Source organism: Carcharhinus amblyrhynchos, chromosome 17 (assembly GCF_965287045.1).
Source record: "Carcharhinus amblyrhynchos chromosome 17, sCarAmb.v2.hapA, whole genome shotgun sequence".
Taxonomy (NCBI): Eukaryota; Metazoa; Chordata; class Chondrichthyes; order Carcharhiniformes; family Carcharhinidae; genus Carcharhinus; species Carcharhinus amblyrhynchos.
In genome coordinates, this window is record NC_137340.1 from 35,597,877 (window position 1) to 35,623,259 (window position 25,383).

General features: G+C 42.2%; 1 protein-coding gene across 5 annotated transcripts in view; it reads left to right on the forward strand.

Annotated features, from left to right (window-relative positions):
- The window catches only part of vwa2 (von Willebrand factor A domain containing 2), a 72,264-nt gene extending 47,179 nt beyond the window's left edge, over positions 1-25,085 (forward strand). For 4 of the 5 annotated variants that reach the window (XM_080205812.1, XM_080205811.1, XM_080205815.1 and 1 more), the window contains 3 exons: positions 2,138-2,689; positions 14,858-14,980; positions 21,137-25,085. In XM_080205812.1, coding sequence (XP_080061938.1) covers positions 2,138-2,689; positions 14,858-14,980; positions 21,137-21,288 — 827 coding nt within the window. In that variant the 3' untranslated portion in view covers positions 21,289-25,085. The remainder of the gene's footprint in view (positions 1-2,137; positions 2,690-14,857; positions 14,981-21,136) is intronic. The other variant, XM_080205813.1, reaches the window with a different exon arrangement.
- Positions 25,086-25,383: the final 298 nt, after the last annotated feature.

Genomic DNA, 25,383 nt, shown 5'->3' on the forward strand with positions numbered 1-25,383 from the left:
TGTGGAACTGAGCCACGACAGATCAGCCATGATCTTATTGAATGGCGGGGCAGGCTCGAAGGGCTAGATGGCCTACTCCTGCTCCTATTTCTTATGTTCTTATGTTCTTAAATGCATGCAGATCCATTTAATTGGCTGTCGTACCTGTTTTGGCCGTGGTCCCGATAGCACCCATTTTCGGGCCTTGTAAAGGGGGAATGGGCGCGGATCACGCTGCTTGCCTCACACCTGACTTTACCAAGATTTCGCACCTGAAAACATGTGCAACTAGATGATAAAATCAGGCCCAAAGTGTTTGTCTGGAGGGTGGGAAGAAGACCTACTGCTTCTGCACAATTTTAGTGGTGGAACCCAAGGATTACAGCTTCTGCCAATCCTATCAGCCAGGAAATGATGCATGGTGTGATGAAAGTAACAAGAGTTAAAAATACCAATTAGATCACATTAACAGTTTTCAATTTCACATTAAATAGTATACACAATCCCTTGTTGATGGTAACAACTGAATACTACGGCTTGCATCAAACTTTTAGGGACTTAGCACCACCACCCCCTCCCCCCCACCCACACACACACACACACACACACACACACTCTCTCTTTCTCTCTCTCTCTCTATAATGCAATGCTTTTTGACTGGTATCTCAGCACCTTGTCTTTATCAGACAAAATATGCTTTCTGTCAGACAAAACACACAATGCTTTGTGACACCCGCATTATTGGAAAATGCCGGGAATGCACTTCACAGTTCTTACAAACTCCAAACAGGACAATAAAGCTATCGCATTACAGAAGTCCTAAAGAAAGAACAATCTATTTTAAGAGTGGGCTGTGTTCAGAAGTTATCCTTCACAACTTCATCTCAAAAAACTCACTCTTGAGCCTTCTACCATTGCCAATTCATCACCAAGACTCCTTCTCTCCAATGTCCTTGTACAAATCACCTCCCATCTCTCCTATTACTTGCTGCCTGAATCCTACAGCTCACTTTTTGGCCAGAAACAATATCATGCTTAAGTGCAATATTTATCCCAAATCCTCCTTGGCATCTGCATGGTAGATTGTGTTATCCTCCTTTGTGTTACCTTTATTATCCACCTTTCCAACCTGTTTCTAACTTGATGTTATTTTCCTTCTGCTTAATTGGAAAATGCTGTGGGACACTTCTGCATTTAGAATGTTGTACAAATGTGAGTTGTTAGAATCCATGGAATCCTTACAATGCAGAATGAGGCCATTCAGCCCATCAAATCAGCACCAACCCTTCAAAGAGCATCTGACCCAGTCCCATGCACTTGCTCAATCCCTACACCCCTGCACATTTACTGTGGCTAATCCACCCAACCGATGTATCTTTGCACTGTGGGAGGGATGATGTGGATGTGCCAGTGTTGGACTGGGGTAAACACAGTAAAAAGTCTGACAACACCAGGTTTTAGTCCAACCGATTTAATTGATAGTATCAAATAAATCGGTTGGACTAAAACCTGGTGTTGTCAGACTTTTTACTGTGGGAGGAAACCAGAGCACCTGGAGGAAACCCACACACACATGGGGAGAATGTGTAAACTCCACAGTCACCCAAGACTGGAATCAAACCCAGGTCCCTGGTGCTGTGAGGCAACAGCGCTAACTACTGTGCCACTGTGCTGTCCAAACATAAAATCCCTACAGTGCAGAAAGAGACTACTCAGCCCGTCAAATTTGCACCGATCACAATCTCACCCAGAACCTGTCGCCATATTCCCACATACTTACCCTGCTAATCCCCTGACACTAGGGTCAATTTAGCATGGCTGATCAACCTAACCCGCACATCTTTGGAGTGTGGGAGGAATGCAGAGCACCCGGAGGAAATCCACACAGACACGGGGAGAACATGCAAACAGCACACGGACAGTGACCCGAGGCTGGTATTGAGCCCGGGTTATTGGCTCTGTGAGGCAGCAGTGCTAAACGCTATGCCACATGCTGCCATATGGCACAACAAAGTACTTGTTGTCTAAATATATATAAGTGGAAACAAATTGCCCAATTCTCTCCAATGCGTTTCACTTCACCTTGTTTCCTTTTGGGGTGGTCAATGGAAACCATTTCAGTGGGAATTTCTAATCCTGTTTATTTCTGTCTCTGCAGGATGCTTGTCCCAACCTCTGGATTTGGTCTTTGCTTTGGATGCATCTGCTGGAGTTGGAAAGGTCAATTTTGATAAGGTGAAAGATTTTGTGAAGAGTGCCATTACGCAGTTTGAGATTAATCGCGATGTCACCCAAGTTAGCCTGGTGATTTACAGCAGCAGATCCAGGACCGTTTTCAGCCTCGATGCTTCTGAGTCCGGCACTAATCTCCAAAATGCAATCAGCCTGGCCCCTTACTTGGGTGGGACTGCTTCCACAGGGAATGTTCTTCTCCACATTTATGATGACGTCTTGAGTGTCCGACAAGGAGCGCGGCCTGGTGTGAACAAAGTAGCTGTGGTGCTTACAGATGGGGCGAGTACTGATGATGCAGCAGTTCCTGCACAGACCCTGAGGAATAATGGCATCAGAGTCTTTGCTGTAGGAATTGGTGATGCACAGAAAGAATCATTGCTAAGGATTGCTGGTTCCTCCAACTACATGATAATGGTGCCATCCTATGAAGATTTGAAATATTTTGAAGGTAGCATCGTGAACAAATTGTGTGAAGGTAAGTTGCAAGTGTTTGGAATATTTTTGTGACCTGTTCCTTCACACACCAAATTAAGTTTGATTTCATTTATTATTATCCCATGTATTAGTATACAGTGAAAAGTGTTGTTTCGTGCGCACTGTACAGACAAAGCATACCGTTTATCAAGGAGAGCAGAGTGTGCAGAATGTAATGTTACAGTCATAGCTAGGGTGTAGAGAAAGATCAACTTAATGCAAGGTAAGTCCGTTTAAAAGTCTGATGGCAATAGAGAAGAAGCTGTTCTTGAATTGGCTTGTATGTGACCTCAGACTGTCTGCGGGGGCTGTCTGCTTTGTACCCTAAGGATCTCACTTAACAGCGCTTCCCACTGGATTAACACAGATTTATCCTTTAGTTGTCTTGTCCAGTCCACCTGAACCTGACCACTTCTCAGTTTTGTAGTGTTTGCCTTCCCCCAATTTAAAAGTTTTACTTCTGATTTATCTCTGTCCTTTTCCATAACAATACTAAATTTGGACCACTATCCCCTGATATGGTTGCCCACTGTCGCCCCACCCAGTTACCCATCTTCATTTCCTAAATCCAGAATTGCATCTCATTGGGCTCATCATGGATTGTTTTAAAAGAAATTCCTGGACACTGTACATGAATTGGTCACCTCAATGCCCCTTATATTGTTTGAAACCCAGTTGATAATGGGATAGTTAAAGTCTCCTACTATTGTTTCCCTCTTATTCCTACAGGCAGAAATTTGTCTACAGATTTCTTCTGTCTCCCTCTCACTATTTGGCAGTGTGTAGTAGACTCCTAGTAGTGTGACTGTTCCTTTATTATTCCTAAGCTCAACCCATTAAGCTTCATTTGTTGCCCATTTAGTATATCATTCTTTCTCACAGCTGTAATTGATTTGATTTAATTTATTATTGTCACATATATTAGTATACAGTGAAAAGTATTGTTTCTTGCATTCTGTACAGACAAGGCATACCATTCATAGAGAAGGAAATGAGAGAGTGCAGAATATAACGTTATAGTCATACCTAGGGTATAGAGAAAGATCAACTTAATGCAAGGTAGGTCCATTCAAAAGCCTGATGGCAGCAGGGAAGAAGCTGTTCTTGAGTCAGTTGGCACATGATCTAGACTTTTGTATCTTTTTTCCAACGGAAGTAGGTGGAAGAGAGAACGTCCAAGGTGTGTGGTGTCCTTAATTATGCTGGCTGCTTTGCCAAGGCAGCAGCAAGTGTAGACCGAGTCAATGGATGGGAGGTTGGTTTGCGTGATGGATTGGGCTGCATTCACAACGTTTTGTGGTTTCTTGAGGTCTTGTGTGGGTTTTCTCTAGGTGCTCTGGTTTTCTCTCAAATTCCAAAGATGTGCATGTTAGGTTGATTGGCCATGCTAAGTTGCCTTTTACTGTCCCAAGATTTATACGTTGGGGAATTAGTTGTATAAATGTATGGGGATACTTAGTACAGTCAGGATTGTTTAGCAAGTTCCAATTGCGGAATCACATCTAATGTTAGACATTGAGTTGAATTCTCCCAAGCCCCAGTGGCGGGTTCAATGGCAGTGGGGCATGGGGAGGAATTTGACAGGAGTTCAAAAATCAATTTCATGCTAGCGTGAACTTCCCAAGAGATCATCTACTGTGCCCAGACCAGGAAACCCACTGTGTGTGAAACTGATTTACATCCTGCTAAAGGCATGCAGGCAAAAGCCCAACCAGAATCTTCCACCCGCAATCAATTCTCCGTGACACCAATGGAAAAAGACAGTGGTCTGAATCCACGTGATTTGCAAAAGCCAGGACTTAGCTTCAGGGCCTTGCTCACCATTCTGCACCTCCCCCACTGAGAGCCAATTCCCACCTTCCACCCTCGCTCTTGCTGCCGAACTCCCTGCCCACCCCCCCGCCCCTCTCCCTGTGAAACCCTCCTACATTACTCAGCTATGGCCTGGGGTCGCTTCACAATCCTGAGAATCTGGTGCCTTTCCTTCTGGCAGCATCCCCAGCGAGTTAAGGAGCTGCCAGCCTCTGATTGACTGGCAGTCTGTGGAAGGTGAGACTTTCACCTCCACAGTTTTGACTGCAGGGGCAGGCCCACCTCTGACCTCACGACTGCAAGCAGCTTGTGGTTTGATAGATCTTCCCAAAAGGAGGCAGCCGGGTCTCTCACTGACTCTCCAACCATCAGGCGAGAACCCATGATCTTGAATTATCTTTCTAGACTTCTCCACTCTCTATCCTCCTTCATAACCCTCCTTCACACTTGCCCCTAGACCAAGGTTTGAGACAGCTCACAAATTTTGCTCATTATCATCTTTTTTATTCTGGACATTTTATCCACATGATTTAAATGCAATCTGTTGTAACCATACCACACTGACAGATCTTAAAGAACTGCTTGAAGACATGATTTTGAACGTGCATATCTGATAAAGTTAAAAACAGGGGTGACAGTGGATGGGAAGGAGTGGGGTGAGAAAGTCTAGATGTTCTCCACATCAAGGGGTTGTGAATCTGTGGAATTCCCTGCCCAGTGAAGTAGTTGAGGCTACCTCATTTAATTTTTAAGGCACGAATAGATAAAGTTTTGAATAGTAAAGGAATTAAAGGTTATGGTGAGCGGGCCAGTAAGTGGAGCTGAGTCCACGAAAAGGCAGGCATGACCTTATTGAATGGTGGAGCAGGTTCAAGGGGCCAGATGGCCTACTCCTGCTCCTAATTCTTATGTTCTTACGTTCCAAGTAAGCTATGAAAACCTACAGCTTCATTGCAATTGCAGCATCCTAATAACAGGATTTCAGAACTCCATCCCGGTGTGTTATATTAGTTTACATACTAGCTTGTTGTAAAGGTGAATCAAATATTTAGGCCTTTTAAATCAGAAACAGAAGTTTGATTGGTTTCAGTGTAAATGCAGTTTCTCTTAATGCTGCTTATACGTGGATGGATGTTACGATAAAGGCAGATAAGCAGATCCAATGTGTAAATCTCATCCCAGCATGCAGCAATTTCCACATAGTATAATTTCAAACTCCACTTTCCCCAGCCTCAAAGTAAAAATTCAAAGGAAAAACCCTGAGGCCAATTTTTGCAATTGGAAACTACCTCGCTGACCTGCAAAGTGGATCAAGTTCGCTCCAGGAGATTACCAGGGCTGGTGAGCACAGCCATCACTGAGCCATCCACCTTCTACATATAGCTGTTTGTCAGTCACAGTACCTTGGAATGATTTCAATAGGTTCACACTCACTGTGCACACTGACCACTTACTCCAGAGGTTGATGACACTCAGCGAAAAGTACTACCTAAAATCAAACTTAAATAGAAACAGAAAATGCTGGATAAACTCAGCAGGTCTGGCAGCATTTCTGGAGCAAGATACAGAATTAACGCTTCAAGTCCAAATGCTCCTTATGCAGAACTTAATACTTTTCCATCTTGCACCAATGCACACATGCCTTGCTGAATGTTCTATCCTAAATAACCTATTCACTTAGACAGAATTTAAACAGGTGTATTAAAAAGGAGGCCTTTAATACCACTCTGTTCCATCATAATTAAGAGCCATTATTGCCCAATATCAACATGCCAGCCTTGTGCTTTGAACCTCATGGTTTTTTCAGAAATATTTTTTAATATGTTATGTTTGTTAAGTAAGTATAAGCCAGTCAGGATAATAACAAGACATGGTGCATGTAAGTTAGTGAAATACTGTAAACACAGCTAATATAAAGTAGCAATATAATTATATATGCCACAATCCAATGTAGGTGGAAACTTATGAAGTTCCATTAAAGTTATGCTCAAACATATTATTGAATAAGGTTTTAGAGTGTGCCAGCCACTCCCACTGCGTGCTCACTCTGAGCTGAGGCCTTTCATCGTCTCATTATCTGAAGAATGATGAAGCTAATGATTTCAAAGTGCCCCATCTCATAGAAAAATGAAACAAGATCCTTCCCTCCTAATGCTTCTCTAAACAACTCTCGATGCTAAAAATTATCCCAAGGACTCACCAAACATCAACTTTGATTTATTTTAGGCTTTGACTGATCGACTAGAATATCAAACTCAATTCGTAAATTCCCAAGATGTTCTTTGTTGTTTTCAAAACAAAAACGATGGTTTAGAATCATAGAATCTTGACAGTGCAGAAGAAGGAGGCCATTTGATTCCACACTGATTCACCAACAGGGCATCCCATCCAGCCCCTATCCCTGTAGCCCCATGTGTTATGGTTAGGTTCATTGGCCACGCTAAATTCTCCCTCAGTGTACCCAAACAGGTGCCGGAGTGTGGCAACTGGGGGACTTTCATAGTAACTTCATTGCAGTGTTAACATAAGCCTGCTTGTGACCAAAAATTAACTTTATTTACCCCATTAATCTGCCTAAGCTGCACGTCTTTGGATTGCGGGAGGAAACTGGAGCACCCAGAGGAAATCCATACAGACATAGGGAGAGTATGCAAACTCTGCACAGACTGTGACCCAAGGCCAGAATTGAAGCTGGGTCCCTGGTGCTGTGAGGCAGCAGTGCTAACCACTGTGCCATCCCCTAAAGATTTGAAGAAAGGTTGTGAAACTCACCTCACTAAGTTGCCCTTTTCAGGCTGTTTCTTGCCTATTTGCTTTACTTCACACCAATCTGGAAATCCCACGTAAAAGAAATACACCATTGCTTATTTTAATAGATCAACTTTATTTGTTCATTTATTACTAAAAGGATTCTTATCCGAATTTGGATTAAAAGCTCATTAGGAGTTACTTTAATTAACCATATCCTGTGTTTGGGGATTTGCATTATTACAGGGAAGCTGGTGGAAGTGACATTGCAGAAAGCCAATAGTTGGTTCTTGAGCAGGTTCCAGCAATAATGCTGGATTTAAATGAACTGCTCCGAGATTCATCTTATCCTAAAGTTGAAAAACAAGTAAGTGCTTCCAATTCCTATCTGGGCTAAAATCCTACGATGATTGATATTGTGCTTCCTCAAAAATAAAATCCCATGAAGAGGGGAAGAAACTCGCTCTATCAGCATTACACGTTTACATCAAATCCCCTGAAGGCAGACATTGAAGATGCCCAGGGGTGTTCTCTGTCCCCAGCGAATCGATATGAACCTGCAGTGCTGGTAGAAGAATGGGTTTTCCCCTTAAAATACCATTAAAATCAAACTCTCTGCCAATCCCCAAATCACCAAAATGAAATTCCCCTCATATCAACTTCTAAGCTGTCTCCCATCCTGGGATCACCACTGTTAAATCTGAGCCCCAACGGCTGATTGCTGTGAGTCACAGACAGGGAACAGGAGGAGGGAATGTCCTAGAATCAGAACTGATTCTCCAGCACTGTCCATGGCTCAGCATTTCCCTGCGGGAGCGGCACAATTCTTAGCACTACTGCCTCACAGCACCAAGGACCCAGGTTCCATTCCGACCTCGGGTGACTGTGGAGTGTACATATTCTCCCCGTATCTGTGTGGATTTCCTCAGGGTGCTCTGGATTTCCTCCCACGGTCCAAAGATGTGCTGGTTAGGTTGATTGACCAGGACTCTCAAACTGGAGGGCATAGGTTGAAGGTGAGCGGGGAGAGATACAAAAGGGCTCAGAAGGGCAATTTTTTTTCACACAGAGGGTGGTGAGTGTCTGGAGCGAGCTGTCAGAGGTAGTAGTAGAGGCGGGTACAATTTGGTCTTTTAAAAAGCCTTTCGATAGTTCATGGTCAAGATAGGTATAGAGGGATATGGGCCAAATGTGGGCAATTGGGACTAGATTAATACTAAAAACTGGGCAGCGTTGGCAAGTTGGGCCGAAGGGCCTGTTTCCATGCTGTAAACCTCTATGACTCTATGGACCATGCTAAATTGCCTTTGAGTGTCAGTGGAATTATGAGGATAAAAATGTAGGGTTACAGGAATAGGGCCTGGGTGGAATTGTTGTCAGTGCAGGCTCAATGGGCTGAAAGGACTCCTTCTGTACTGTATGGATTTTATGGGTTTGCAGGGAGCAGAGACTGAGGAGGCCCCACTCCACACATACGCACGCAACGCATGCACACACAACTAATGACAAGTTAATGCTGAATGCAGTTCAGCTTTTTGGATATTTTGCCACAATGACTTTGCTATTGCGTGTCTTAGTTTTAACAATCAGGCGCTTACCAATGATATTCGGCGCGATTGACCTTGCAGAAGTACTTACTGCCAGTTTTATCTTCTCCTCGTCTTGAAGTCAAGGCTCAGCACCAATCGGTAAACAGGCGGCTATGTTCATGAGCACAGTGCATTTGTGTGTCCGTTTCTATTTTATGTCATGATGATGCAAATACAATCGGATCACTGTTATCAACTGAATGATGACTGGTCAGAGATTCTGTTTGAATTTTGAGCATTATTTACATGAACAATCATTTTAAAAACTCCCTGATTGCTTTTAATAGTCGCTCGGAGGTTGATGGTCAATCTGGTAGACTCCCAGCCAGCCTGCGAGCGTTAGCAACCCTGGAGGCAAAACTTGCAAAAGTACTTAATTGGTTGTAAAGCATTGTGTGGCATCCAGCAGCCATGAAAGATGCTCCTTAATGGCAAGTCTTTCCTCCTTTAGCTAGGAATGGGAAGTCTGGGGGGATAGTGTGTAGAGGTGCAGTTAAAACCCAAACAGCCAGGGGGAGTCAACACCATAGCCTTCACTGGAGAGTCCCATTGTGAACACAAGCGGAGTTCTGCTGAGACCAATTTCAGCTTCAGCATCTGAACAGCTTTCTAGCTGTCTGACAAACTGCAGAACATTTTTAAAAACACTGTTTACCTGCAAACAGTCTTCCTGAACACAATGGATCACACTCTGAAAACAAATCCACTGATGACAGGACAGTGCTGGTTGCCTGGGCCTAACGGTCAGCCACTGTCTCCAGAATTCAAAGGGGGGGGAGTCACTGGGGACATTCACAGCAAATAAAGTTGTTTTAAAAAATATCCAAGACCAGAAAGGGATCAAACAGAATCTTTCAGAGGTAGGTCCAACTATAAAATGCTCTAATTGGCTGATCCAAGGTACATCGCTGTGACATGTCAGGTGAGACAGTTAAATTGAACTGTCTGTGTAAAAGGTTATTGAGGCGGAGATATGTGATGCATGCAAAATGTGCTGGTTGTTCTTTCCCTCTCCACACAATTCTATCAGACAACAGGCTGAAATGGTGGAAGAATTCATAGGCTGATTAAATCTGAGACGGTACAATGGCACAGTGGTCAGCACTGCTGCCTCAGAGCACCAGTGACCTGGCTTTGATTCCTGGCTTAAATCATTCTGTGTGTGGAGTCTGCGCATTCTCCCAGTGTCAGCGTGGGTTTCCACCAGGTGCTCCGGTTTCCTCCCACAGTTTGAAAGATGTGCTGGTTAGATGCATTGGCCATGCTAAATTCTTCCTCAGTGTACCCGAACAGAAGTGGGGTGACTAGGGGATTTTCACAGTAACTTCATTGCAGTGTTAATGTAAGCCTTACTTGTGACTAATAAACTTTAAAAACGACAGATTGCAAAGTGAGCACATTAGTCTGTAGCTCTTCGTACCAGTCTCCGAGGGTGGGAAGTTTAATGAGTTCCGAGAACCTATAGCACGAGGGAAACATCCCATCCATGCCCAATGGATGGATGTGAGCTGCCAGACTGGACTTGCCCAGATGCCAGGGTGGCACTGCCCATGGGCACCCACTCTCCTCCCGGGGTGGGGGGGGGTTTGCCTCAATGGCCTCCAGTTCCACCAGCAAGACCAAGTGGATTGCTTCCCATTCTTGGGATCATGTCTATTCCTCTCTGATGTGAACCTTTCCTGACGAGGTCATAAAGGGGGTTGGGCCCAAATGATTGAGCGCTGGGCTTGCTAAACAGATGTAAATTTCCATATGTTAACCTGCCTCCTGCCTCTTTCTGGTGAGAGACTGACTGCACTGGAAATCTGGCACTCGTGAAATGGCACCAGTCATGAAAATCAACACCAATTGTGTTAAGTGCTTTGCACCCAACTTTACCACTGTGTCACATCCGAAAACAGACACAACACAATAGTAAAATCACCCTTAATGTGTTCGGGATGCCAAGTGATGACCTCAAGGGGACGAGTTGCTGTTTCATGCTCCAGTGGTGGCACTAAGGTTAACACTGCTGCCTCACAACACCAGGGACCCAGGCTCGATTCCTGGCTTGGGTCATTGTCTGTGTGAAGTTTGCACATTCTCCCCATGTCTGTGTGCGTTTCCTCCGGGTGCTCCGGTTATCTCCCACAGTCCGAAAGATGTGTGGTTTAGGTTAATTGGCCATGCTAAATTGACTCTTAGTGTGAGGGAGATTAGTAGGGTAAAAATGAGGGGTTACTGGAATAGGTTCTTGGTGGGATTGTGGCTGAAACAGACTCAATGGGCTAAATGGCCTTTTGCTCTGTAGGGATGCTATTAACTCAATTTGTGCCACTTTAAACCCCAAGGTGTATTTTGATCTCTGTTTTCTCCCCTCAATTTATTTTTGATGATACAGTAATAGCATTGTATCAGACAGCATAACACTTTTTGAAATGATACTTGATTGATGTGGATCAGCACCTTTGATCTGTCTTTGAGAAGTTAGAAGATATGTGTTTATATACTTCAAAAAGTTCAATTAGTGTTTGAAATCGGAACTTTAGTGTTTGGTCTATCATTGAGATTTGACAACCTGAACCATGAAAGAGAAGTTACCCTATTTAACATTGATACACATCACAGTCCTCGGTGGAGTATTCTGAATTGTTGTAGAACTCCAAAGCTTCTAATATAATTAATTGTGAGCACAAAGCTATTCATCTTCTGTAGTTTTTAAACAATGATTAATTGGAGTCCTTTACACTTTTTTTTGTAACTTGAAAGTAAAGATAATTTTATGGAAAACCTCTGAAGATATAGTATGTGAAATTGGGTTCATTAGTGCCCACTGGTGTTGCAAATCCCCTTTGAACTCCAAAGCTGCATTTGACCCACAGGGGCACATCTGTGCGGCCAAGCTGGTGCAAGCGTTAGCGTGCTCAGGGGCAGCACGGTGGCACAGTGTTTAGTGCTGCTGCCTCACAGCGCCAGGGACCTGGGTTTGATTTCTGGCTTGGCAACTCCACGCTGTCTGTGCGGAGTTTACACATTCTCCCTGTGTCTGCGTGGGTTTCCTTTGGGCGCTCCAGTTTCCTCCCTCATTCCAAAGATGTGCAGTTAGGTGGATTGGCCATGATAGGAGACTAGCTAGGGGTTATGGGGATAGGGCTTGGGTAGGATTGTGGTCAGTACAGACTTGATGGACTGAATGGCGGCCTCCTACACTGCATGATATTCACCAGAAGCAGACAGAGCAGGCAGGTCATAATGCCAGCGCTGCTGTTTTGGAGATCAATGCTCCAGCCAATGTTCTCTCTTGAACCTTACACACTGTTCAGTTGTCGGTAAGATACCCACAAGCATTATTTAAAGGCATCATAGACTACTTCCAGAGGAGTGCAGGTTTGGTGCGTTCTGGCTGTTGCTACAAATCAAAGTGTTTGGTGCTTTCTATAGTTGTTTCAAGTTTCAGAAGTCTACAGGGAGTGGTGTGTGAGGTGCTGAAGGAGTTCCACTGCAACCAAAAGGGATTTCACTCCCTCAGTGTCCAACTGTGTTACCATGCACAGTGAACAACTGGGGCCAATGCCCAATATCCTGGCAGTCACGATGCCGGAACTGTACAGCAGTCCATTGTGCCAACTTCATTTGTATCACCACGGCAACATGAAGGCTGGCTGTTAGTGACGAGGGCTATTTGTTGACAATGGGGTTGATTACTCCGGGACACATGCAGCATGAATACTGTCACAGAGAGTGTGATAGAGGTGATTACTGATATGCTGGAGCAATTCTTCTGTTATCATATGTTAGTATTTGATAGAGGAATAATACACCAATCTGTCTTTTACCTTCTGCAAGGTTATTCTACATACAGCTCTGGAGAGATACAAACTCCTCATGGTTCCCCCACAGCAACTGTTCTAGGTGTGTCAGTTTATACTCTTTTGAAGGTTGAGCCAATAATCATCACCTGTCTTTAAGCCAATTAACTTAAAGTAATTGCCAAAGTGGGCACTTGCTGATACATTGACATCTTTCACTGATCAGACCACTCGAGAAAAGTCATACAGGACTTGGTAGGGAAGGTATCAAGATTGGTGGGGATCTGCTGTGAGCTCCATTATCTCCCTGTCATGAAGGGTCAGCGCTTGCTCCCAGCTTTATAGTGAGCAGTTGAGGTGCGTGAGGAGGAAGGATAGCTCCTTCCTATCTGGGCTGTCCTTGAAGAATTAATCTGAATGAAATACAATCTGAATCTCCAATAGTTCCACACATTGCCTTCTCTCAATGACTGGCCATCACTGTCCAAATAGCCACAATGCAAAAATAAAAGCCACCACAAATTAAACACTGATTAATAAATTGAAATCATGCCACGTTGCACACAAGAATCAACTAAGCACCCTTTGGCATTCCCTCAGTACTTCTTGTGTGCCTTTGTCTATCTGAGCGCTCCGTGTGATACTATTCCAGTAGCGGCAACACGGCTGGTGGAAAGCTGCTGATTTTCACCCAACCTGAAGCAGTCCAAGGCCCAGCTGTGGCATCATCTCAGTAGTCTGGAATGGCACAGCTGGCAGGGTGGAAGAGGAATGTTGTCTTCCTAAGAGATGGTAGCAGGCTTGTGCCCCCATTGCAACTGCCACTCCTAACGGTGTGTGGGAGGAGGACTGCAGAGAGACTCTATAGGGTCACACTGTAATCCACAACCATAATAGCAGCAGTCACAGCTGGCTTTGCAGCAAGCTGACTTTGTGTAAGAGAAGGCTCAGCCTCCGCTGCAACACTCAGACTTTGGGTGGCTCCTCCTGGTACTGCAATGGAAGCTGGGATATTGACCAGTGGTTGCTGCATCATGGTTAGTTAACAACAAACTCCATGTTGGAAATGAGCTCTTTGATCTGCACGAAGTCTTTTACCATGTCAAGCCTCTTGATATTGGCCACATGTTTTCCAGCAGACTTCCCAACGCACCAAGCGCTTTGTCCTGCCATTCATCAGTGCTCTTCTGTAGGCTGCCCAGCTAAAGTCTTCATCTGAGCAATGAAACCCATGTTCAACCTCTCCCTGCAACATGCTGGCAGCATATTGTCTTTATTCCTTCATCCTGTTGCTTCCTTAAGGCTGGTGTGTCACCACATGCCCCCCTGCTGACATGTTGTACCAATAAACAATGTGATTAGCAGTGATTAGATGCAGAGATTGGCCAGATAAGCAGGCAACCCACAATTGGTGTACTGCTGATATTGCAATCACCATGCACAGGTAAATCACACATTACGATCCCCTTGTCCATTTTTGGGAGCTATCCAATTTAGCTGGTAATATAGTTATCTCTCAATGTGTCAATAGGATGAAGGAATTGTATTTGAAGGATTCTTCTATGGATTCCATTTTCTAAATTAGAAAATCAGCAACTGGTCTCAGGGAAATTGCCAATCATTGCCCACTCTTCAATGCTCACACTGGACTGGACTTTATTCTTTTTCCACTCCAGTTTCCTTTTGAATTTTATTTTGAACTGAGTGTCTGCTTTCTCTGTGCCCATGTGCCAGTAAAAACATTCGTGCCTCAATTGAGAAGGGTTACCACTTCAAAAGGTGCAATTTAACATCTATAAAACAGCAGTAACAAAGGATTAATTTTTATATATATTGTCATGCAGGACCAGATTATACTTCATTGTGTAAAGTTCTGTACGCCCTGATGCCTAAGGATTTTTATTCGAAAAAGTCCCTAAATTTTAGCTGCTCGATACGTTTCACTCCTTTCCTGCACCTGTACACATGTGTATGGTAGCCAATTTGATTGACAGTGGAAAAGATCAACACGTTTTAAAAGCTCCATACTTCGACTTACAATTCTGGTACCTTGTGCGTTCAAAAAATATTGAGCGATTAGATCAAAAAAAAGTTTACACCTCAAGACATAAAAATCATGAAGAGTAAAATTTAACTCTTATGGTTCAGGAGCTGAGTAGCTAAGTTAGTGATGGCAGTAATGGGTAATATTCTTGTTCCATTTCTTTTAACAAATCTTTATTGTCTCAATAGTGGCCAAGGCACCAATTAATCTGTGCAAGCCAAATCCGTGTATGCATGATGGGGAGTGCATTCTCCACAATACAAGTTATCGTTGTGAGTGCAAAGGCTGGGAGGGAGCACATTGTGAACACAGTAAGTATTCTGAGATTTAGCAGTGAAACAGTACCATATATAATCCCTTTGTTTGAAAAGTAATGTCATTTCTTAATAATAATGCCAATCACATCTCTTAACCCTAGGAAATTCTGAGGTAAATCTGTTTCGTCCATACTTCCGTTAGCAGCAACCACGGGCCTCAAAGTGGGATTGACCTTTATAAATACCAGATTTGGTCTGTAGATGATATTGGTGTAATTTTCACCAGCTCCTAAGTCAGCAATGATATTGACAAAGCACTAAGAAAGCACAAAACTGCATAAAACACTAACACAGGCGAAACAACAAAGCAATGAACCAAAAGCCCATCTGGATTAGCAACGCTGTGCCAGACTTGTACTGACAAGTAGCAGAATCAGCTACATTCATGCTACATAGTAACTAGCTCCAAAACAAAGATCAAAGAACTCGTATTTGATTCCCAGTTTTAATTTATGATGATACAATATCCAAAAGTTCAGTTTTGCATCCAGGGCATGTTGCAGCGTGAAAAATTATCATTTTTCATACTCCTGATTCCAATAACTTATTTTGATAAATTAGAGTTTTAAGCTATTTTCTCTGCATGTTTCATGGAGGGAATTTATAAGCAAGTGATTTAGAAATAAGATCATCATTTTTGTTGCGTATTTCGCATTGGTGAAATCTTGTCCTGTAATTTTCTTCACATTTTTAGTTATTTCCAACATTAAAAATTCAACCTTAATTTTAAATCCATTTCACATTTTCACTTGAATATTCTCTCAGGAATATTCTTGCTGTTAATTCACTAATCTTTCCACTATAAAATTATTTCTCTTGGGTGTGTTGACAGCATGGATTTGTCCATTTTTGAGAAACCAGAACAAAAGCCAGCCGCTACCCGTCTTATCTGTTGCAATGCATTGGCAATAGTGCCACAGGTTCTAAATTTCCCAGATTGTTTGGCAAAAGTTTTGCCATTTGCCCTGTCCAATCTCCCCCTTGTAAAAATCACAGTATTGCAGCAAGATCTAGTGTACTTACACTAGATCTTGCTGCAATACTGAGATTTTTTTTGCATATAGGTTTCATAAGACCATTCATAAGCATTAATAAAGAACCTATTCTAAAGCAAGATGGCCATACAAATTTGACTTGATACACTAAAGGTTAAAATTGAGGCAGTCAACCTTTTCTCCCCAAGTCATAATTCCATGGCACAGTGATCCTGTCTCACTTTGCTAAAATAGATGGCTGATGTGGCACTGATAAAAGGTCATGCTGTTTAAATAGTGGATTTCATTCCAATATTGAATAAAAATAGAGGCTGTCTTGTTTATTTTCATGGTGATGCAGAGTGGTAATACTGAGAGACGCTGAGATTCTATGTCAAAAACATCAAGTACTCCAAGTTGTCTTATGCTGTCCAACAACATGTTATATTCCCAGTCTCAAAATAGCACTTGGCTGATTTTACTTCTCTCATTCCAGTAATCCTGTGATATCTTTAGGGTGATAACTTGATTTCTGCTTTATTAAACTACTGACTAGAATAATAAATATTTTAACTCTTCTTGGTTATGGGTTACTTTCCTTTATGCAAGTTTCAAGGACACATGATGGGAGGCAAACGTTTACAAAAATAAACTGTTGGAAGTTGAGAACCTAATGTTTATTTTTCAGGAAGCTATAACTCCACGTTAATTTATATAAGCTATGTATATTCAAGTGCAGGATTTAGAAAATTATGCTTCAGTTCCAGGAGTTCAAGTTCTGATGAGCCATCCTTTGTTGAAAACTAAACTGACCCTGAGATCCATAAGGCAAGATATCTCAATCCTTGCTGTTCTGGTATTAAGGGTGCACTGGCAATAAAGTACCACTGAAACACTCCCGCACATTGTTTGGCTTATGTGGAGAAATCAAGAAAGTTGGATTGGCCTTGTTTCCTTTAGCAAACAGGACATGCCCCCAAACTGAAGTGCTCAAAATGGTGAAGGAAGCTGGCAAAATTGATCCAAGCATGGTTTTATTGCAGCAGTAGGTTTAATTGCAAGAGTTTAAAAAGATATTCATCATAAGTAGGCTTACGTTAACGCTGCAATGAAATTACTGTGAAAACTGTCTAGTTGCCACATTCCGTCACTCGTTTGGATACAGAGGGAGAATTTAGCATAGCAAATGCACTTAACCAGCACGTCTTTTCGACTGTTGGAGGAAACCGGAGCACCAGAGGAAACCCACACAGACATGGGAAGAATGTACAAACTCCACACAGACAGTGACACAAGCTGGAAATCGAACCTGGGTCCCTGGTGCTGTGAGACAGCAGTGCTATAACCACTGTGCTGCTCTAAGGTCATGGTTACTTGGGTTTTGTAGTTACTGGCGAAGCAATGGTGCTTGCCATTGACTTTGAAGGAAACTGCTCACAAAGATTTAGCTATCTTTGTGGCAGGAATTTCCCCTTTCCTGACAGCAGTTTAAACCTAGCACCAAGTCAGTGTTGTCTTCACTCCAGGCGCTGTCGATCTGTACCCTAAAAAAACACAACCTTGGATGCTGCGAATGTGCATTTGCCCTTGTTGAACATCTGATTGTGTTGTATGAACGTTGCTGATAACTGCTGATCATGTTCTGCTTTGTCTCAACAATGTCATAAGGTAGGTTGGCCATTCCTTCAGAGTCTGACAAGACTGAAGGAACAATCATTTGGAATGTGCTGGCTGCTGAACATAGTCCATATTGAAACACTGCCTTGTGAAGAACAAAAGCTGTACATACCAGCTTTGCTCTGTCAGTGATATTTGTTGAGCTTTATAAAGACTTTGTGGAGTCTTGAGATTGCACTGGTAATTCTTGGATTATAGAAAGCGGATACTTGTCTGGAATTTTGTTGACTGCTTTTAAGGTCTATGCGTATTCCAACTTTGTCATTTTTGCATTAAGCAATGTGTAGATTTGAATCCACGGCAATGAGTCGGTTTTCTCAAAAATGCCACTCCTGTGACACTTTGGCACCGATTGCAAATGGTAACTGTCTCAAATTTTGCAATACTGGCTGAATTGACGTGTCAATATGCCAATGCCCCTTAATCTCCCTGAATCCAGTAAATTAGGAAGGATACAGTTGTGTGTAGCCAATGTCATCGATCACATTAACATGTGGGGTCTTCCAGATTTCAAGCCAAGTTAATCCTATTGGTTTACCTGCATTGGCTTCTGTCTTTGGCTACATGAAATGCAAACTTGAGGTTAACCTTTATGTAGCTGCCGGAACTGTGACCGTTCCCAAAACCAGAATAACTGAGTCTTGTAAGATGGAAGTGTGTCTGTCATGTGAATGAGTAAAAGTTCCAAATAATAATAATGGAAGAGTCAGTCCCTCAATAGAGAAGCTATTGTGTCAACATCAATGAGGGGCATCACTGAGATGTCTGTGAACTTGACTGTACAATCTTTATAACTACCTGATGCTTTACCATCCATGATGCTGTACACATGCCTTATTTCATTCTCAGAAATAGATTCCTCCACATCTCAAACTGATCAAGTTGTCTTCTTTGACAATTTGCTCACCTTTATAAAGTGACACAGTGGTTAGCACTGCTGCCTCACACCGGTTTCTATTCCCAGCTTGGGTCATTGTCTGTGTAGAGTTTGCATGTTCTCCCCATGTCTGCATGGGTTTCTTCCAGTTACTCCAGTTTCCTCTCTCACTCCAAAGATGTGCGGGTTAGGTGCACTAGCCATGCTAAGTTGCCCATAAGTATCAGGGGGACTAGCTAGAGTATATGCATGAGATTATGGGGATAGGGCCTGGGTGGGATTGTGGTCAGTGCAGACTCGATGGGCTGAGTGGCCTTCTCCTGCACTATAAGATTCTATAATGCATCTTTGAGCACAGGTTGTACTTTTCCCCTCGAGCTGGATATGTTGTTGTGAATCAATGGATGTCTCCACAGTTTGGGCACATTTCTGAGAGTATCTAATTGTGATGGGGCAAGTGTTGGTGAAACAGCTGAGGCTTTTTCATTCATAATCTTTGCACTTCAGCTGGTTGGGAAAGCTGTGGCTCCAGCCCTGCATCAAGAGGTGCATTTCCATACGACCTCTTTGAATCAAGCATGGCAGATTCAATTTAGACTGCCACGGTTGTGGCTTATTTCCCCTGAGGTTAAATCGTCATTCTCCATGAGGAGGCATTCCCTAATTTGTGGAATTGAAGTTTTTTCCGATCAGTCGGTCACAGATTGGTTTGTTGGTTAATGTACCAAATTTATGTGTGAAAGCACAACTGCTGCAGCTCTGCCATGTATTGTTTCATGGGATCACTATTTCCCTGACATTTCTGACCAAATGTGAATCGTTTTGATCATCACACTTTGGCCTGAAGTGTTTTCGAGAGCCCTTCCTGCTGTAGCAAACATAGAGATGTCCTTTCTGAGCTGTTGGAATATTCACCTGCTGTCTCCTCTGAGGCAATGGATGAGTGTTGCTTTCTTGTGGGTTGCTGCTACCTGTGGATTCTCCATGCCAATCACAACAAAGTAAGTCTTGAACCCTGAAATCCATCGATCTGATGGACCTTCCATTCAAAGAAGGAAAGTTGCTTGAGATCTGCGTTGGATGATTCTCAAAGTGATTTAAATAAAATGATTCATTTTAGTTTTGGGCCAATCCCACTTTCGCGGTAGGAGATAAGAAGCAAGAAATCAGGAATGATTTCACTGTGATCACTTCATCCTCCAGAAAAAAACAAATGGCTTACTTTCTAGTCTCAAAAGGAGTATTACTCTGTGGAAAATTGTTATTTTTATTGATGAACAGTAACCTGGTTTTGATTTAAATCTCTTTCATGTAATCCATTTAGTCATAGAGGTATACAGCTCAGAGGAAGAATATTGTCAGTTCCTGCTCTTTGCTGAAACTACCTAAAATACAACTAAAATTCTCCCCTAACCCACTTCTGCTTTAACTCTTTCTCCACTTTTCTGTTGGAAAATGCAATTGTCCACCTCAACTACCCCTATTGGCAATACATTCCAACAATCATTTTATTGCGGTGTCACTTATTGCTGAATCCCCAACTAAAGAAAGTAGTCTTTATTTCTTCAAAAATTTGCATTTAAATTTCCTAACCTTCATTTCTCTGTTACCTTTCTTTTATATCTACAGTTATCCATCCCTGACATTATCCTAGTGAGGCTACACTATTTCTGTTTTCTATGTCTTTAATATTATTTCTCTGTGTAAATCTGCCTCTTTCTCCTATTTTTGTCATGTTTTAAAAAATATTCCTTGCCTCTTTACTATCATCTTTCATTATCTCGAACTTTCTCTTTCCCCAAAGAAATTTCTCTCTTTCACTTAAGCTTTGTGCTTAAATTCCAATAACTTTCATTCTATCTTCTATTCCTCTCTATCCCGATCTCCTGTTGTATTAATTTGAGACAACCCCATTTCATTCACGCTCTCTGCAAAGAACTTTGGCCACTCAGGTCAAATGAAGGTCATCAATTCTGCTCGTATTCCAGAAAACCTTCAAATGACTCTCGAATGTCAACCCTTCCCTCTGAATGTAAGAACATAAGAACTAGGAGCAGGAGTAGGCCATCTGGCCCCTCGAGCCTGCTCCGTCATTCAATAAGATCATGGCTGATCTTTTTGTGGACTCAGCTCCACTTACCTGCCTGCTCACCATAACCCTTAATTCCTTTACTGTTCAAAAATGTATCTATGCTTGCCTTAAAAACATTTAATGAGGTAGTCTCAATTGCTTCACTGGGCAAGGAATTCCACAGATTCACAACCCTTTGTGTGAAGAAGTTCCTCCTCAACTCAGTCCTAAATCAGCTTCCCCTTATTTTGAGGCTATGCCCCCTAGTTCTAGTTTCACCTGCCATTGGAAACAACTTCCCTGCTTCTATCTTATCTATTCCCTTCATAATCTTATTTGTTTCTATAAGATCTCTCCTCATTCTTCTAAATTCAATGAATGTACCAATCCAGTAGCGACATATTCACCTTCCATTCCTTCACCTACGTAGCCTGTGACAATTATGCTATAATGCTTTCACATATGTAGAAAGAGTGAAAACATTGGCATCAAGAAAGCTTTACAGGAGAATGACAAGCCTTAAGCTTTTTTTTTTATTGTTCTTCGTAAAGGAATTAGCAACCCAGAACCACGTGGAGATTTCCCCAGGACATATAGGAATCGACGACGCAGACATAGGAAGCTGCGGCACTTAAACAGAAGAGGTAAAAGAAGATTTCGCAAGAGACGAGGACACCGAAAGAACCAAATACCATTACTTTAAGAGGAGCCAAACCATCCTGATTTACATAAACTCATCATTTCAGTCAGGGCTCATGAGTCCAAACACAAGGAATTGAGCTTGTGTGTTAAAAACCTTTTAAATGACATTGGTGGATTCCAAAGTGTGAGTTTTTTTTTGCAGTTCCACAGATATTGAATCAAAGTTTTAACACATGTCAGTCTGTAAAGGTATCTACATTTCTTAAGGAGGTGCTGTTCAATGGTTTATGTTTTGACTCGACCATCAGTTTAATGCATGGGTTATCAATCAAGGGTCCTTGCAACTCATGGACAGTGTAGAATGATGGCAAAAAGTGTCCAATGTTGTGCTGCCTCTTTGATAGTATAGATTTTCACTCTAAGATATAGTTCTGCGATTACTGTATTGAATTATATTTAACTGGGCCATACTAGCTATCAAGCCAGGTAGCTTGTTTGTTTCACCCAACCACATAGTGCTTAGCTGTATCACATTGTCATATCTTTCTGCCTTCCTCATGGAAACTGCTTTTAAACAAGCAGATTCATCACATATGGGAGAAGGAAGAAGTTGTTTTAGTTTACAAGTTACCATATTGTTGTGGATCTGGAGCCACATACAGGTAAGGATGTTCAATCAACCTGATGGGGATTTTTGCTATAATCAACAATGGTTTCATGGTCTCTTAAGTCCAGATTTTTATTGAATTCAAAATTCACCACCTGTCATGGTAAGATTTGAACTCAAGTCCCCAGAGTATTACTGAGGGTCTCTCGATCACTGGTCTAGTGACAATACACTGGACCACCACTTCCCCTGAACTGTCACAATCAGCCACATTATTGAATTGGAATTCATCACCAAAGGGAGTGAAACCAATTATTGATTTATATGCAGCAGTGTTTCATTTTAACTGATCAGTTAAAATGTTATAATTTTTAACAAACATGAAGGTATCCTGATGACTCTGTTAAAGTGAATCTCATATATATATAAATAACAAAAATTGCTTCTTTACTAATGTTAAAAATATGTACCAATGACGCAAAACTGTGTAATCATGGATCACTTATCACTTCTGGGAATGTATTCCTTCTCAGCAAAGCAGATGGCCTTAACTAAGATCTATCTTTCTAAAGATTCAACTGTCAGTAACAGCAGCACTTTGTACTTATGTGGTGATCTTAATGTAGCAAACTGTCCCAAGATGCTTCATGGCAGCATGATCGAAGAAGGTTTGATGCAGGGCCAGATGAGCAGACGTTAGGGCAACTAACCAAAACCTTCGTCAAAGAGGTAGGTTTTAAGGGGCAAATTAAAACGAGAGAGAAGCAGAGAGATTCCAGAGCCTAGATCCTAGGCAACTAAGTGGCCTCCAATGGTGGAGCACTTTTAATCAGGGAGGTTTAAGAAATCAGAACTGAAACTAAGACACGAATTGCCCCTCACAAGAAAGTAATTTTCACTCAATGACTTGGGATATTGTTTTCTGGAAGTCTATTAATTAGCACTATATTATAGACTGATGGAAAATTGACGTACTTGGGAATAAAGCAAGTACTCTATTTATAAAGCAGAACCATTCTGTAAATATTGTACAAGCTGTTACAAATTATTGATAGTTATACTGCGGATGCTTTCAATCATTGCTTATATTGTCCATTACAACACTAGTGTTTTAAATTGATGCTTACATTGTCCATTACAACTCTAGTGTTTTAAATTGATGCTTTGATTTAAACAGCTTATTTTGCATAGAAGATTCCTGGTAGTATTGGACTGAGTTAGAGGCACTGAAATCTAGATATAACTAGAAGCACAAAAGCTTGCTTGCTAACTTGAACTGCAGTCTGTATATCTCGTTAGTTTCTCTGTATATTGTTGAAAGTATCTATAAGGCTCGAGCTTGAACATTTTTTTTAACACCACGACACTTGTGAATCCTGCAATAGGTAATTATTAATAGGCTTGATAGAATTGCATTCTGAACTGGGATGACAGTACTATTTATCATTGCTATGTAATTATACAGACTGTGTATAGTAGTTATTTGGCGTGCCATTTCTGGAACAATTTAGGAGTGTGCATGCCTGAAATCCATCCCAATCTCTTGATGTTGGAAGTTACATCCTGGGCTTTCCCTGACTCTTTCTTGGCTGCATTTATTTTTCCTCAGGTCTCTTGTCTGGGTCTTTTGGTTTTCTTCTACTAGCTGCCTTTCCTACTGTGCCCTACTTTGACTTACTTTGTTCACAGGTGACGCAATGTGCACAGTATGACCCAGTAACACTGATTTACGGCAGACTAAAGCACCAATGTTTTAAACTCCAAGTAATCCCTCCACACACTTAAGAAAAAAATCCATAAAGAATCTATTTTAAACTTTGAGGGAATTTAAGAGATCAAACGTCTGACCATTAGTAACTTCTATGAAGAACCTATTTATGGTATGGTTCAAGGAAGTAATTCACCTCCAGACCTTTTGTATATATAACCTCACAGCGGCTCACTTTTTTATCACATTTCCACAATGTCTTGGCATTGGGGTGGTTAAATCTGTAACACAAGCAGCATGAAAAGTTAAAATAGTAACCTGAGCATTGACTTTGAACAAATGTATGAACTGCAGCCTATTATTTTCAATAGGTATTGTGCAGATACCAACCAAATCAACTTACGATTGTTGTGCAACTTTTCATTAGGCATGTATTCAATGCAGAATTGCTTAATTATATGACCTGGATATCTTGCAACGGTATAAATAAATGGAGTGGCACAGCAGCCCAGTGATTATCAGTGCTGCCTCAGAGCACCAGGGACCTGGGTTCAATCCCAGCCTTGGGTGACTGCCCGTGTGGAGTTTGTACGTTCTCTCCCTATCTGTGTGGGTTTCCTCCAGGTGCTCTGATCTTTTCCCACAATCCAAAGCTGTGCAGCTAAGTTGAATTGGTCATGCTAAATTGCCCGTTTGTGTCCCAAGATGTGTAGGTTAGGGAGATTAGTGGGGTAAATAATGTGGGGGTACAGGAATAGGGCCTGGGTAGGATGCTCTGTCCAAGAATCGGTGTAGACTTCTTGGGCTTAATGGCCTCCTTCTGCACTGTAGGAATTCTATGGGTCTATGAAATTAAACCAAAGTATGTGTCCACATACTGTTTGATAGTGTGGCTGGACAGAATTTATAAATATGATCTCTATAGCAGCTGATCTCTTGTAGCATTGCAGGCCCAAATGCAGCCTTCAAGTGAAGCGAGTTTAGATAGACAACCAATAATTTTGAAAAGACCTTGCAGATATAATTCAATCCCTGTTTTAAGGAGATACTTTCCTGTCCTCAATTTTATTTGATACTTGATTTCACATTGTTATTTATCATTAAAAACTGTAGCAAAACAAAATCACCTGGGGGGGAATTAAGAAGTGAAGATTTAGGGCCCTATTTTACCATTTTGCTTCTACGTGCAGGGCAGACTTGAAACTGGGAGTGTTTCAGATCTGACTTTTAAACCCTTTCTTAGGCGCCCCCATACGGACTCTGCCTGAAAAAATATCAGCAATTCCGAATTGCACTACAGAAGCCTGTGGGTGGGGCTTAAAGCACTCGAAATCCAGCAGCGCCAATCAGTGCCTCTAACTGTGCGTGCGCAGAAAAAGAAAGAATGCGGCTCCCCTGTCATATCGCTCCTGGGCCAAAAAATGCCTCCCTCTGACCCCCATAGACATTGCCTTTCTTCCATATGCCCACCACCCCCCACACTGATCTCTGGCAGAGTGGCAGCTGACCCCTCTCCCTTCTCACTGATCTCAGACAGAAAGCTGTCAGACACACACACACACACACACACCGCCACCCCCCCCCCCCCCCCCCACCCGCCACCACCATGATCCCAAGCAGAGAGCCGTTGGACGCTCGGCACTTACCTCTTCTGGAGCGCCCGAATTGCACTTTTGTAGAGCATGTCTGTTTTGCGCCAACTCTGGATGGGCAAACGTGGTGGTAAAGAGGTGAGTGCCGGTAAAATTAGGCGCACAGCCCATTAAATCCATTTAAATGCATGCAAATGCATTTAAATAGTCGTTGTGCCTGTTTCGCATGTGGTCCCGATCACAGCCTTG